General features: G+C 38.9%; 1 protein-coding gene across 1 annotated transcript in view; it reads right to left on the reverse strand.

Moving 5' to 3' along the window:
- RGS22 (regulator of G protein signaling 22) overlaps positions 1-15,893 on the reverse strand; it is a 61,087-nt gene extending 45,194 nt beyond the window's left edge. Inside the window, exons 1-4 of the mRNA XM_042036397.1 lie at positions 15,593-15,893; positions 14,980-15,008; positions 12,330-12,392; positions 2,874-3,095 (exon numbers count right to left, since the gene is read on the reverse strand). Coding sequence (XP_041892331.1) covers positions 2,874-3,095; positions 12,330-12,392; positions 14,980-15,008; positions 15,593-15,617 — 339 coding nt within the window. The 5' untranslated portion in view covers positions 15,618-15,893. The remainder of the gene's footprint in view (positions 1-2,873; positions 3,096-12,329; positions 12,393-14,979; positions 15,009-15,592) is intronic.
- Between the last annotated feature and the right edge of the window lie 1,050 nt (positions 15,894-16,943).

The raw sequence follows: 16,943 nt of genomic DNA on the forward strand, positions 1-16,943 counted from the left end.
CTTTTAGTGAAGGTGAGACTAATTATTTTGAAGAATGCAGTAACTACCCTTGTCCATAAAAACAGGTGAAGTTTGGGCAAGGACGGATACTACTTGTTATATCAAGTAATTAATTTATGTAGATCACAGCTTGGATTTTCTTTCCATGAGCTAATATTCCATTTGGGGCAAGGGTTATTTCTGCCTCATATGTATCTGTAGGGGATTAAAAAAATCTGAATTACTCAGAAAGTGGGTGGTTTCATTTAGAGAGAAGAAAATATTTCAAAATATGGAAAGCTTACGTTGGCAGTGGCTCATACAATGTAATTTGTGGAGATGGAGACTAATTACTCCCAACCACACAGTGTATGCTTCTTTTTGGCAATTGACAAGTTTTTTTGAAATACAGAAGATAGTCTCTTTATTTTGGCATTTAATATTTATGCATTTACTGACTTACAGCCCAGTTTTTTATCTGAATGATTCATAACATGCTCACGTCTGTATATGGCTGGTACGCAAAACTGTATGTCATATCAGAAGGAAAGAATCTCTATTCTTTCCCCATCCCCAGAGAAAGATGCTACATTTAATTTGATGGGGTTTGTTACCTTGGTTAGCTTCCTGACCCAACCAGCCTTAGGCCTTGCTAGGACCTGATCCAGCAAAGCTTTTAGCACATGTTTAAGTTTAAGCATGTGTTTAACTTCCTGTGATTAAAGTGAAAAACATACTTAAGTGCTTTGCTGAACTGGGGTTTCTCTGAAGTAAGGTATGTGGGATGCCAGCCAGTTTCTTTCCATAGTTGTGATCAATTCTACACAAGTCCACAGATTTCTTTTTTCAACATATTTTACACCATTGATATTGACTATCGATGAGAAGACACCTATTTCCACATCAATGATTTGCTAATCTGCAAACACGCATGCAGAGAACTTTTGCTTATCTGTAAATCTGTAACAATCTGAGAAGGAAGTAAAATACAGAGAAAAATACCACTGAGTGTATTTCTTAGTCAAGATGTGTTTAAATTCAGGCCATAGCCTGAAAGGCCTACTAGGATTTTCCAGTCATAATTCCTTTCCATAAGTAACCTGCCAGTGATGACCACTCAAGGTGACTTTTTGTAAGCAATGTAACATTCAAAACAACTGTCAATTTCTTCAGTCGGTGTGAAGGCAGCCAAAGCAAAGCAAACAGCATCACCTGACGACTGAAAGATCAAATCCTATTTGATTTGAACAGAACTACTTGATAAGAGTTGATCTGGGGTGGCTTCTCTTGGTTAGGTCATTGTAGTACAATGAATGGAGCTGACTTCTTTCACCTTGTGTAGTTTCAGTAACCATTGGGGGCAAGCTGTTTCACAGGCCATTTTTTTCCTGCTCAGACTTGAGATGCCAAGCTGAACTGGATGAGGCATCTGTGTTGCCCATCCAGTAAAGGAGGAATCAAAAATAAGAAGAAATACCACCCTTTCCACCCAAAAGGAGAAGAAAGGGTACTGAGGCATATTGCTCCTCAAAAGGCTATTATGCTTCCCATTTATGGAAAATATCCCAGGGAAAGAAATGGAATCTTAAATAATACAGAAGCCCTGTTTCTCCAGACCACCTGAAAGAAGAAAGTAATAGTGAAATGGCTTTGAATTTCTCAAGAAAGGCCATCCACTGTGGTAAGGATGGGAGGTTAGCCCAGAGAGCCACACTTGCACAAACACACAGCATTTCCTCAGTTTAATACTGAGAGGAAATAAGAAATCAAGAGTAGCCTCTTCTGCTTTTGTGCTCTCAAGCAAAGTATTTGTGAAAATCATTAATTAACTTGGTAGGCATGTCTGTGGGCCTTGTCCTTTTGTATCATTTGTCCAGTTTAAATGCAGATAAGTGCAATATCACATTCGTATAATTTTGTTAAACATCATTGCCTTTTGACCTCTCTCAACACTGTTTTCTTTTCTGAAAATCATTAATCTTATATGGAGAAAAGCAGCAGTCTGTTATAACTCCCTGCTTTTCTCTCAGCTTTCCAGATATGACATAATTTTGAGCAGCCACTGCAAAAAATGTAGCAAGAGCTTAGACTGGCCTTGAATAAAATGAAGTCATGTCAGTCACATCCATGCAAAATAAGCAAGAAAGGAACAAACCAAGCAACCCAGTGAAATACTTTTTGTCCTCAAAACATTTTCTTTAAAGTCCCACATCCAATTATACCAACTTGTATTCTCTCAGGTGCATAAGATGCTTCAACTCCTGATTTTAACCTTCCTAGTTTGTGATGAAGATGGCCCGGGAAGTAGGCAGGTAAGAATACCAAAACTGATACTGTCTAAGCAAGCCTGAAACCGGATTTTTTTTTCTGAATTCCAACCCATTTTTCCATTAATTTAGCTCTCTTCTTGCCAAAGATTATTTTTTCTGGCCATTTCAATTGATGCTAACCATGTAAATCCTTTAGGAATTAATGGAAGAGAGACTTATGTGTTGCCAGACCACCGATGAGCTCATAGCCACACAAGGAAATTAATTAATAAGGAAAGACTGAGCTGCATTAGTTTCAGTCAATTTGCACATTCCAGGGATCACTAGTAAAGTAACTGTTGTCATAATATTTTTTCTTTTAATATTAAAAAGTATTCAGACCACACAGTTGAACCCTGCCCTACAGAATCTTCAAAATTCTGTGCTACAGGATGTGCATCTGTAATTCCATTCACTTGTCTGCTAGACACATGTGCATTACAGGGCATAATTTGGCCCATCATTATGTTTTCCTAACATAAATTAACATTTTTCCCAAGCTACCAAGCCAAACACAACAATAAGTATTGCCAGTATTTCTACAGTAAGATCTAAATATAAACTCAGGGGCTATAAGATGCTTACCATAGTGTTGTAATTTGGATCAATACCGAAGGTCGGAGAAGCACTGTGCATTTTGGAGAGCTGCCCATCATTCTCTGCTTTCCTTAGAACATCATAAACGGGGCTTGGAGGTTTCTGATCATGTAGAATCTTTTTCGGCTGGCGTTCCAGGCATCGTGGGGGATAATTAACTACTTCAAAAGCCCCAACGTCAGAGTTAAACTTCACCGGGTGGGCAAAAGTCTGCAAAAGAAGTTTGGAAATCTTATGGTACTGTAATAAGGCAACTGTCATTTAACAAATTACTTTTTATCATATAGAGGCATCCTACAGAATACAAAACTGTATTATGAGGTTTCTTTCTCTTGGGGCCTGAAATAGTAATTTTTCTGCATTCTTGTTTTTGCTGTATAGCTTTCCAAAGCATTCCTACTTTTTTATCTCAGCAATGCTTAATTGTCAAGAATTTAATTCATTCTAGATCACAGACCATTATTTTTCACATGTAAATAAGAGATCCAATACATTGATATCTAGAATATATAATTAACTGTGACTTTAGTAACTGTCCCAAAGAGAAGTACTCACCTACAGTATCAGATCTCCAGTATTATTCTCCCATTCATTATTATCAACAATCAAGGCTTGAAAATATTAACAATGAAACTGACCTCTTAAATGTGAGATGCATTTGAGGAAGATGAATCTGAAGATTTTCATGTGTAGGAAAGGTTTGGCACCATATTGTTACTTGTAGGTTGAACAAGTACCAAAACCCATGCCCTGTAGTAAATTTTATTATACATCACTAGTTCAGGCAGATACTGTATAATAGATGAGGTAGACTAAAATTCAATTTTGGCCATGCAATTGTGACTTTTGTCAAGGCACAAAACTCCACTGCATATGTACACACTAAAACAGAGACATCTTTCATCTTTTAAGCTCTAATATTAGGTATTTCCCTAAAAGACTTTCGAATTATCTTACTTGAAATGAAGAGGAAAAATATGGATGAATTTTACAGAAGTCATAGAGGATACCCATGACTGTTATGAATAGGAAATTATATAGAATTTATGTCCATTATGTACTCTATATTATATAGAGTATATAAGCATCTCTGCAGTCAGCTGGACAACAAGGCATGTTGTATTTAAGCACTCAGGAAACTATGGCCACACCTAGACCCAGTGCCAAAATTCATTTTGGCTTCATTCCAGACAGGATCCCACCTGGTGTTTGTACAGTTGTCATTCCCCTGCATGTAATAAGAATATTTTATTTGTTCAAGTACTATATTTTTAATTTCCTTGAACTTTTTCATATATCACATATATGCACACAGACATAATTAATATACATTCTAAATATGCTAAATACATGCTACATATAGCATAGAAATATATTACAGAACAATTTGATTCTTCTTCACACCTGTATAAGCCCAAAGTAATGATATTACTGTCACCTATTTTGTTGCTTCTGTTTGAAGCCCCCTTGTTGATCAATGTCTTGTAGAGCAATGACCATAATTGAACCATGTGGCTGCAACATGTGGTTTCAACATTCCCTACTTATCCCATAATGTCTCACTGTGGAGGCTCAGCCTGGCAAAGCACGCAGCATGTGAGAGCTTTAAGTGTATGATTAGTGCCTATGACATCACACCACCACTGCTCAGGGCCATGCATTGAATTGCACGAGTCTGTTCAGTTACCAAACTTCAGCTGAAATCATGGATTGGTTTTTGTTCTCTGACACCTTGTGCCTCTTTTGGCATTCATTTTCTCCAGGGCACTCTGCAGGTTTTAGAGGTTTTTTTTCCAGATGTACTGAACAGCATCTAAAAAACCTTTTATGTGTAGTAGATTTCCCTACATTCAGACCTCCTCCCAGTTTGCTATGTGTACATTTCATTTACTTTCAAACCTAATTTGGGCTGCTACCAGCTTTTAAGTGACTAACTGTGCAACCTTAATAGCCTTTAAATGTACTCTTCCTTATATATTCCTTCATGTTTTAAAAAAGAAACAGAAGAAAGTACACCAAGAAACAAAGTACTTCTGTTTCTTAGGATGTGAAACGCTCTCACAAGTGGAAAAAAAAGCAAGCAAAATACAAATTTTGTAATAAAGGGCTATGTGACTAGACATGATGAGATTATTTTGGTTCCATGTTTTTCAAATTGAAAACTAAGCAAATACAATATTAGTTTATCATATATATCTACTTCTATTGAATCATTTGTAACTTACTCTAGATCTAGGGTTTTTTCGATATATATATTCTGTTTAGCTGAACAGAAAACTATGGCAACTTTAATATAGTGAAACAGATGCTAGTGACAATTTTTAAAATGTAAAGTGTATTGCTGTTTTGGGAGTATGATTACCAATCATTTATAAGACAAATATATTAATGGAGCAAAAGAACATGCAGGGATGGGATAGGAAGATTTAGACTTTGTACACTACAAACTTTGCTGAAAAAGGGGGCTCTAGTCCAGACTTTTGGGGTTTGGATGTAGTTACACATCCCCAGGGACATCAAAAGGCATGCATACTTCTATCAAGTCAGAGAGCAGCCAGTGGACTTGAGACTAGTAAGGATGCATCTGGAATACTGCATCCAGTTTTGGGTCCCCTGTACAAGAAGGATATTCACATATTTGATCAAGTCCATCAGACGACTACCAAGATGGTCAGAGGCTGGAGCACTCACTCTTAAGGAACAAGCTCTGGGAAGACTAGCAGCAGCCTTAGAGTATTTACAAGGAGATTGTTGAACAGATAAAGTCAGGCTTTTTAAGGCGGTGTACGGTGGGACCACTTAGCATACACTGAAACAACAGAAGTCACAACTAGATTATAAGAAAAAATGTAATTGTGGGATGATTAGCATTGGGACAGGCTGTCCAGAGAGGAATCAGCTGTTAGAGGTTTTCAAGACCAATTGCAGAAAGTGCCAAGCAACCTGGTGTCAGTACTAAAGCACTGACCCTGTTTTGAGCAGGAAGCCACACTACAGACCTCCTCAAAGTCCCTTCCAGACAGTAATCTATGACTTTGTACAAGTCCCAGATTCCCAAGAGAGAATCTCTCTACCTCTCAAACTATCATATAAAAGCATTTTAGAATAGTTCAAGCTTTCTGGAGAAGCTTGCTTTAAAAAAACTAGAATGATAAATCAGAATGTTTTTATAAGCACAACAAAAGAAGAGATAATTCCTAATCTTCTTAACTCATCACCACCACAAAAATGATAATGTTATGAGAAAAATCAAGTGGAAACACACAAAAACACACCCCCAGAACCTGATTTCTTGCAGGAAACATTTTCGCAGTTACCATACAGGAGTGAGGATCAGTCAATCTGTTTGCTTTTCGGTATGTGAAGAACTTTGGGGCAAAACACACAATCTAACCATTCTCACACATTACAAGCCACAAAAAAAAATGCACCAAGAAACTGTTCAATACCCTGTAGCAAACTTAAAACCTTTGCAGTGGAAGTCAAGTACTGTAAAATGAGAGAGGTTTATGGCACCACCAATATTCCGGCATTGCAATAATGAGGAATCTCTTTGGTGAAGATGCCTATGTTAAAGAGTGGATGATAGTCTGCACTATAAAGGAAAGGGAAGAAGTTATCCATGCCAATCTAATATACTAAGAAATTTCTTTCTTACCCCACATTTGGCAAGTGCTTTGGCTTTTAACAGACAAGTAAAATACACTAACCACAGACTAAGTGTATCATTCTCTTTAGTTTGAGCCAATTTTTGATGCTTTGAAGATAGAAAGGGAAATCTCTGGAGAAATGATACCTCAAGATGTTAAGAAAAAATAAATCGAGTTTGGCAGGAGCCTTGAAGCTTGGGATTCATACATTATCAATGTAGAACAATAAATAAGATCAAGGACTTGAGAATACCAACAAATAAGAAGTCTACAGACTTCGCAAACTTTCACTCACAGGGAAGTCTCCCCCCAAAGCCAGTATGATCAATGTCACTCAGTGTAGTAATCTCAGCTTCAGAAAAAAATCTCTGAGCAAATAACAAAAAGCTGTTTTCAGACCGTGGTACAGCAATACTATTAAATAAATAAACAATTGCATATACTTTTTTGACAGCAAAGAAATTTCTTAGCTGTGAAATGCACATTGAATACGGTTTTCAGCTGAAAAATAAACAGAATACATAATTCTGAAACCTGAAGTTATACACTTAACTGAAGGGAAGACAAATTTCTCTCAGTCCTCCCATAACAGAAACCAAAACAGCATCCATCACCATGTTGCCAGGATATCAGACATATAAATCTCACTGTTCTCTGTCTTAACAGTTTTCAGATACACTCAACTTCGGATACAATTAACAAATGTGTAAATATGCTCGCATCCCAGACCCAAATAACGTAGTTTGATCCCAAGAGAAACAGAATGACCACAGTTTGGCTGCTTCTTAGGTTAAGGGCGGGAGTGAATAGAGATCTCATCCAGGAGCATTGCCAAAACTTCCTTAAGAAGGGTATATGTATATCATAAATAAATGTCAGTGAGAGTCCACACCAGAGGAGAATTTGAGCAGCTCTATGAAGTGTCTGGAAAAATTCACACTACACATGGTCAACGCAAAATCTCCCATTGACTTTAGCGAGTCCAGGATTTCCCTTCTGTTGTTGAGTAAGACAAAAGTCGTAATCACGTATCACAATCTAATTAAGAGAGAAGAACATTTAGAGTAAGCACACTATCAATAAGGAATGTAGTCAGGAATGTTTTGTTTGCTTCCTTCAATGTCAAAGACATGATGCCAATTTTAGTCCTGGGTAAGTCTCAACATAACATGCATGTAGGGCCTTCTGTCAAAGCCTTTTAAAGGGAGGTTATATTGGCAACTGCAGCCTCCGTCCTCACACCTGGAAAAGACAAGAGGAAACTAATGAGCATGCACTGATGCCTTGAATAGATTATTTGATGTATGGAATTATTCAAAGTCATCTTCAAAGCTGTGAAGGGCCGGAACTGTGCGGCAGAGTGGATTGCTTTTTTGCTTTCTGCCCTTTCTGTAATCTGCTACTCAGATCAAGCAAGATTTTATTCTTGACAGCACTAGGTTTGCAGGACCGTTCTGTCTTCAGAAAGACCGATTGGCCCAAGCTTTGCTACTTGGGCTTTAATTGTTTTCAGAATCATCACCTGCATCAAATGCTGGACCCCAGACTACTTGGAGGAGAGCTTTTACAGTGAAAACAATGTTCAAAAGAAATATTCTTCAAATCTAAAGTTGATAAAATTATGGTCACTTAGTAGATTTCTGCTGCAAGGGAAACCAACAACCAGGGACTTGCCACCAAAATGCCATCTCCTGAATGTGCTTCAATTGAGGCACTTTTGTCTCTAGTGCAACTCCTTGAGGCTGCAAAGAGGAGGAGTGTGCCTTCCTCAGGATCACTGGTAACTGGAAAATGACAGGTAAGACCCAGCACAGACTTGGGATGGAATGAGTAGCAAGCAGCTTGTAGAGTGCAGGAGAAACAAGCTGACATTACTGTGATCGCCTTCAACACTGAGCTGGATGGCAATTTCTGACTTCTGAATTTTCATTCCTGACTAAACATATCCTTGGATGTTTTTAATACATGAATCAGAGATTCAAATTCTAGCCTGAACTCCTAGAAATGGAAATATAGCCAGGCCAATGTTTCTCTTAAATCTTTCATTTTACATTAGTTACTAAGGAAGGTGTAACTCATTTGCGTGCCATGTAATTGGTTTCTGCTACTGTGAAAGCACTGTACTACTGGCAACAAGTACCCTCCTGAGGTTTTTTGTATTATGTATTTCAGAAATACTTTCTGTAAATTACACTTTATTACAGTATATAGCTCTTTGGAGTACCTAGATATTTATGTCAGATTACATTGAATGCCATTATAACAAGAGGATCACATAAGGGATACACTGTAAATCAAAGCAAAAAAAAAAACCCACATGAAAAACCTGTTGCTGCTATAGCAAGTCCCCAGTGATACAATTTTCCATCTACTAATGGTGCATTATAAATCAATGCAGAGGCAGTCCCTTAAAATAAGCATAGGCTCCCCCTGATTTCTTGTATCAAGTCTCACAATATTTTCAGTTTAACTTGTTGCCTAACTACTAGCACACCTGGGTAATACTGTTCCCAGGCAACAGTGTATAAGCACAACAAGAATAAAGCAATGGAAATTTCAATGCGCTGTTTTAGTAGAAGCCTTCTGAGAAGGAGAGGGAAATCAGGAATGCAAGGTATTCAAACCACAGAACTCAAGGCATTAACAGAACTTAATCCTGAAGAGGATAAATCCTTACGGAAAGATCAAAGAGAAAATAAAACCAATTATGAGAACATTACAGTTAAAAATAGCTAATAGATCATCTGTTTTCATGAAGATATGTAAATATGTAGAAGAGAGACCATGCATCATCTTAGAAACCTATCAAGATTACCAGCATAAAACAGTGTTTACTAGGAGTGACTGTGAACTCTTTTCTGTGGACTTCCAGAGCTGTCAGGAGTGCCTGGACAATTGCTGCAGTTCAGAGGTGCTGAGCTGCACCAGGACTGTGGGCTGAGGAGACCTCTGAGCCCAAGAATTTTGGCATCCAACAGATGTCCTGAAATTTGCGTATGTCCAAGGAGATCAAGAGACCAAAAAGGCTGAACTTCTTAACCACTCCATCCTCTGCAATTTGGGCAAAACTTGAAGCATAGTTTCCAAACAAGCAGCAAATGCATGGAAGATGGTACTCCTGTGCTAAGAACGATCTGGCACATGGAGGAAGGCCTGGGTTTAAAACCTGAGTAGTCAGGCTTGGATTTAGGCAGACATCCTAAGGCAGCTGCAGGGGGAGGGGGGCGGCGGGGGCCTGAGGGAGTGGAGATGTTGGAGGAACAAAAAATCCAGCCCTCTCACCACACATTTTGTTCCATCTGTGTCTCTCTAGCTTTGCATACTCTTTGGAATCTTGCAGTGTGGTGAAAGCATATAAAGACCGAGCTCCTGAAAGAAGTCAGTATCAACGCTGTGCACAAAACTCACACTCTGACATAGAGTTAATACCTCCAGATTCTATTTTAGGATTAAATTTGGCAGGAGGAGCCCATTCTACCATCCTTAGTAGTGCAATTTCCATGCTGTGTACATTTACACAAATCTGTGATGTGGCTTAGAGAGACAGCTATGTCCGGTTCAATTTAGTAAGCCAAATCAGTCAGTTATGAATCACAACTGAACTTATTTCATTAGTGGCTTCACCAAAGTCTGAGGTCCAAGGAGCATCAAGAAATATTCTACCCTCTCCTAATGCTGGCAGTGGTTCCTACCAAGCAAGCTGTAGAATGGATATATGTTCTTGTAATGTAGCCTGTTGGACTGCAGTGCCCTAGGAAGGGAATGGACTGCAGGGCAGTTCTGTGGCACATCAGGTGGGAGCCACAAGTGACACTGTGGAAAGGCCTGTGCCACCTGGCAAGGGACTTTGTAAGGTGTCAGGGCCAAGACTTCTAAGGTGAAGCTGGATGAGGTTGCCACATTGAGGGAGCAGGATTGTACATGTGACTCTCAATTGAGTATGGGGAGGCAGGCTAGTTGATAGGGAAAAGGAGCAAAATATAGGAGAACTGGTTAAATACAGGGTACTGGGTGTGATGGTTTAACCATAACTGGATCAGCACACAGAATACAGGATAAGGCTGCATCCTTCTAGCTGAAAATGGGAGAGAAACAGGAGGGAAGTGCCAACTTTGAAACCTTCTGAGCCATGAAGAGAAAGAGTTTGTTCTTTGTTGGAGTGAGAGCTCCTCTGAACCCAGGCCCAGAGGAAAGCCAAAGTAAAGGGGTTGAATAAAACCTTTGGATAAGCTGAGATACATGAAGTCACACCAAAGTGAAATAGAAATATAGATTTTTAACTTTTAGTAGAAATATATGCTAAGTGCTTTAAACATTGAAAAGCTGCAGCAGAGACCTTAAACACAGTTCCTACTGCAGCAGTGTAACCTTCACAGAATTTCTTTACTTTATACAAACATAGATGGAACTATATTGTTCACATTTTTTAGACAGAGTGTTCACATAAACAAAAAGAGCTGATAGAAACTATATATGCAAATCTGTGTAATACCTATGTAACATTTGTGTAAGACTTACAACTACTAGAATTAGACCAGGATAGGTTAAGAAAAGAAAAACTAGAATCGTGTGTTAATTTTATTGGTCAATTAACAAATATAATCCACATTTCTGTAAGTTTAGAGAAGAAGAAGAAGCTGTTTTCTACTTGCTGTTTGCCTGCTGGTGCTGCTGTTGCTGCTTGGCCTTATCATGTAACCCCTTCGAACTCTACCTTCAGAAAACTATGAGACTACGAAATAAAGAACTTTAGCAGGACAGCAGCCTCCTCTGCTCTTTCACCCTCATCCAAAAAGGGAGGATATCCCATCAAAAGCTCAACCATTCTTGAACTCAAATGTTAATTAATCACTGAATGCATTGCCAGAAAACTGTAAAAGGACAAACATTCATTATGCCGTCATGCTGTGACACTGTAATAGAGGCAGACACCTTTTAAATAAGTATTTACGTGTTTTTCTCATTTCCTATTCATTTTATTTTAGTGCACTGTGATTTAAATACATAAATTATTAATTACATAAGTTTAAATACATAAACCAAGAAGGTCTAGTGTACATTCGGAAGAGCATTGCCAGCAGGTCAAGGGCTCATCAGTACATCAGAGACATGGAGCTTCTGAAGCAGGTCCAGTGGAGGGCTATGAAGATGATTAAGGGACTGAAGCAACTCTGTTATGAGGAAAGATTGAGGGAGCCAGGCACATTCAGGCTCAAGAAAAGACAAATAAGAGGGGACCTCATCAATGTCTATCAGTATCTGAAGGGAGGATGATGCCAGGCTCTGCTCAGCAGTGCCAAGCAATAGAACAAGAGGCAACGGGCAGAAACTGGTGCACTTGAAGTTCCACCTGAACACGAGGAAGAACTTCTTTACTGTGTGGGTGACTGAGCACTGGAACAGGCTGCCCAGAGAGGTGGTGGAGTCCCCCTCACTGGAGATATTCAAGAACCATCTGGATACAAATCAGTGTCATGTGCTCTGGGATGACCCTGCTTGAGCGGGGAGGCTGGACCAGATGACCGATCCACTGTGCTCCCTTCCAACATGACTCATTCTGTGATTCTGTAAATTAGCAAGATAACATCTGTCTCCAGAAGTCCAGATGCTGGGCTGTTCTTACTGATAATAACACTGAGCACTGAGAGTTGCTACCATTAAAATACAGATATATTGTAAAAGTCATTTAAGTAGCAAGTGGCAAAATATAAAATTTTCCAAGATGGATTAAGTTACTCTTAATCTTAGTAAGGCATTTCTTGTATTTTTCAATGGATTTCTGTAAGGTACTTACCGGAAGACTCAAAAATTCATTAAAGTAATCCACAAGCATATCATCTGTGGCTAAGCATTCTTCCTATAGAGACAAAACCACAAAGCATGGCTTGTAATAACTTGCACTAACATGGTTTGAATGCACTATTGCCTCAAATTGTATTTTTTCCATGAGATATGACATAGAAGCTTTTGCAAAATATTATTTCCCATTTTTGAGAATATAGTCATTGCATCACTGCTATATTCTAGCCATTGCACACTGCCAAGGTCCTTAGCAATTTAAAACACACACATGAAGGTAAATCCTTTGCCAATAAATGTATAGATAAAGCTTTCATAAACCCAACAGCTTCTAGATGCTGAAAGTCTGCATGTTTACTTTTGAAAAAATGTGCGTAAGCTAACAGTCTAGAAATTCCCCACATTGTACCTTTCTCTCTTGCACTTGGGAAGAAGGAGAGTATAGTATTTCACCAGGGCCACCTTCTGCTCTCATGCTGCCACTTGGCGATGTTTGAGGGAAAAAAGGGAGTTCACTAACCTATAATTTGGCTCAGCAAGCAAGCAGTGTACGCCATACTTTGAATCTGACAGAACTGGGAGGCTTCCTGTTCACCTCACCCAAAGTAAAGACTGCATCTGCAGGTGTTTTTGTATCCTTTTTGACCCCTGCATTTTAAATCCTGCTAACTTGACTCAAAAACTGTGGACTAGAAGTTGACTTTTTTTTGCTGTTGACAAATACAAAAGTATGGCTCCAAATCTTACTTTTACTGTACTCAGTATCTCCACCATCCCCATTTCAATTCAACAGAGGGGAAAACTGGAACATCATTCCACTGGTCTTCAGATATGTGTCTTCAGTATAATGAAGACACTTAAATAATTTTTAATAGTTTCATTTTCCTGAATATTCTATAATTTCAGCCTTGCAAAGCAAGGAGAATGCATTTAAACCTAATGTATTTGCCAATAGCAGCAAAGGTGTTGCAACACAAATCTTTTTTCTCTTTCTTAAGTTCATAGCATTGAACTGTGCTAGTGAGGAATAGCATTAAAGAGAGGTTATGCACAGAGTACAGGCAGGCAGTATCTTGATCCAAACCCCAGTGGTCTAACATAAATACAGATAGCTTGTGCTCAGATAAGGAAGAAATCTGAGATAACATGCATGACAAGTCGGGACTAGACCTAGATGGCGTTTGTCTGGCCCTAGTCTGCCAGCATTTATTCCTTAGCACTTGTGGTTGCTGTTATGACTGATACAGGACAGGCAAGCTAGCTCACACTCACTAGAAAATGCTGCCAGTGCTGAAAGCAAGGCTTTCGTGCTTTATTTGCATCACAGGCCTGTGGCCCAAGGCAATTGCAGTGCCACGGACTTAGAGATGTTTGGGCGCTGATTAAATAGAAATTACCAGAGTGCCTAACCCGTTTTGAAATCAACAGAAGATCCTCTCACTAATGTCGATAGGCAATCAGATCCAGAAATATCAATTCTGCAAGTGTTAACACAATCAAGAAAAGAAACTAATTAGAAACAAGCTATAGTCAGCCTCATATTTGGTTTGACACTGACAAGGATGAATCTTGAGATAGGACTAGATATGGTAATACATCGTGAAAATATTTTATTTTTTCAAAGGACTTATTCAAAACAATTAATTTATTATTGGCTGAAGTCTAAGCTCTTTAGGAATATGCAGGTAATATGTTTTTAATTTCCCAAAGATATAATTCTCTGTAGTCCCATATAACACCAAGAAATGTAAACACAATGGTTGATTAATAGATAAAATGTTTATGATCTTCTTAATGTGAGCTTTATTACTTACTGCATCTATACACAATATAGTTTCCCCTGGTTTTTGGAGGTTTTTTGTAGACAGTCTTATTTTCATTTGAAATCATAGTTGCACTTTTGTATGTGCACATTATAGGTTATGGAGTTGCATGTACAATACTATAGCTTAGATTTTTGTGTCAGAAAGCATTTGGTTTCATTTCTTCCCATACCATCTCTCCGGCTGCACAGTCCAAATTATGACTAAAAAAAGCTGCCTTAGAATTGCAGCTGGAGGTTAAGGTGTGCTAAAAATTGGTCCAAAACTTATGTTGGTTCTGTTTATGGTAATAAACACTATAAATAAAAGAGTATCTAGAGGTTCCCAAAAGCAGTATCAACAAATTTATACATTAAAATACACAGTGACAAAGGCATCCAAAACAGGGAATAGGCAAATATTACCTGAGCTGCAACATTAAAGGTGTCATTTCTTATGAGGTAACAGACAAACATATATACCTTTCAAACAAGAAGGTAAACATCAGGGAAATCCTACAATGAGTTATGAGCAAAGGGCAGAAAAAGTAAAGTACGGAGATTGCTAAACCTGTCATGTTGAATCTTCTAGTTATTTGTTTCCTTCCTTCATCTTAATTCACTTTCATTTCCATCTTTATTCTCCATAGTCTTCTGTTATTTTTTCACTAATTATTTTCAAACAAAGTATTTTGTCTGACAAAATTTTAAGAAATTGCTCAGTAATCCATACTTACAGAAAAGAAATGAGAAAACAGACAACAGTTACCAAAATGTTCTTTTGCTTTTTTTGCTCCATAGCTGCAGGATGAAAATAATGACCAAGCCTTATAAGCATACTTACTAACATTTCTTCTGTTATACATGGAGGTTCTGAAAAAAAGATATTAAATATGTTATCCAAGTAATACAGTCAAGCTGGTTCAACTACAATACAGAAACAAAAAGTAGTGAGGCATGACAACCGTCCTGGGTATTCTGAAATAAAATAACTTAGTCTGAAGAAATAAAATAAACTAAGAATATGCAGTAATGTTGACCCGTGCACAAGAATTATTTAAATATAATTCAAGTATTATTTAACTATATTATTTCTCATACATATCAGTTAACTTCATGTCAGCTTTCCTCTGCAAAATTGACAACTAGAAGCTTGGTGGTTTAATGAAAATACAGATTTGTAAGAGACTTGCAAAGCTTTGAACAGCAATTACAAATCATATGACAAAATTAAAAAGATGCAATTGTGTTCCCGAATAATCAAATCTCATTCATTCTAGGAGAATATCCTGTCTTTAGTGATGCCGTTTGAAGGGAGTAAAGTTCTCTCTTCGGACTGATGAATTCTGCCGGGCAAATGCCCCTCTTTTGTGTCACCGTCTCTGTACCTGAGGCCGCCACCGTGGGGCCCGAGCCCCCGTGCGCCCCGGAGGCAGCCCAGCCCTGCGGGGACGTACCGGTGGTGAGCCTCTTGGACCGCATCCTGGGTCCCGCAGCCGCCAGCTGCAAAGGGGAGATCCCGGAGAGCGGCGGGAGCAGCGCCAGGGTCGCCGGGCCCGGCAGGGGCCTGAGGCCGCCGCGCCGTTGCCGTGGCGCTGCAAACAGGGCTCGGGCAGCGCCCAGCCCGCAGCGCGCTCCCTGAGGGAGGACAGTCCCAAAGGAAATGCCTGAGAAGTAGAGATCTGAGGATACTTGTAGCCAGAAATGAAACTAAACACGCCGAGAATGTTAGTTTCTGCCTTGGCTCCAAGATGTAAGGAAAAGTCACGTTTCTGGTGGGGTCAGCAAAAGCTGTGTGCAAAGAAGGAATTCAGGCTCCTGTGTGAGGATTTCAGTGGGATTTAGGTATTTCACAACTGGAATCTGAAAACCATCCTGCCTAGCAAGTACCTTATTCTAGAACTGCATAAATCCCTCAGGATTTTTTGGCATGAAAGTTCACTAAAGATTACTGCTGCTTATTTCCAGACCAGCACTACTTTTAGCAGCTTGGCAAAAATCCCACTGGGATCAGTTGTACAAGATGTCATGTATGCAAGGCACATGAAGGGCTCCTCTGAGAAGCCTAATCCATCTTGGGACTTGGGAAGTGCCCAAATTGCACCAAGACCTTGCCATTCCCAGATAATTATCATTTGCGTCCCCTTTCACAGAGTAGTATATTCAGTTGTACTGCTCAGTTGTGAAAAAAAGTTTTATTTTAACTTGTACATGACTTTGGTGGAAACCATGGTTAAGTAAAAGCAGAACAAATGCACATGCTCAGGGACTGCAGCTTAAAGTCCCGGAATTGATGAGTGTTAATAACGAACAAGCAGCAAATCTGTTACCATAGAGGCAGGGGAAATGGCTTCATCTAGAAACACATGTTTTGCACCCTCTACTCCAGATATGCATTCTCACTCCTGAGGATGCCTGTCCACATACAATCACTGATCTAATTGCTAAATGCCAGAATAATGCTTCTTCAAATTGTCTCAATGGAGTATTGTTAGCTGTCTGATTAGCTTTTTAGGGTGGTTTGGATCAGGGTGGGGGGCAGGGGTGTCCCTTAAGGGGACTATAGTATTTCCAAAGACCTAAGAGATATGCTGAATAATAGTTATTCAAGATACACATTTCAGCCAAAAGTTTCATAGAGAGCATACTCAACAAAAGTAAAGAATAAAATATAAAGATTCAGACAAGTTAGCTATTGACAATTTAAATATCAGTATTCTGATGAAGTATTAACTATTCTTACATCCTCTATATGCAGATTCTATTCACTAAGACATGACAAACAGTAAGCTAACATCAAATTTCCTA

This window comes from Corvus kubaryi, unplaced genomic scaffold (assembly GCF_017639235.1).
Source record: "Corvus kubaryi isolate FWS band 111438036 unplaced genomic scaffold, C.kubaryi_AGA036_p1.0 37385, whole genome shotgun sequence".
Lineage (NCBI taxonomy): Eukaryota > Metazoa > Chordata > Aves > Passeriformes > Corvidae > Corvus > Corvus kubaryi.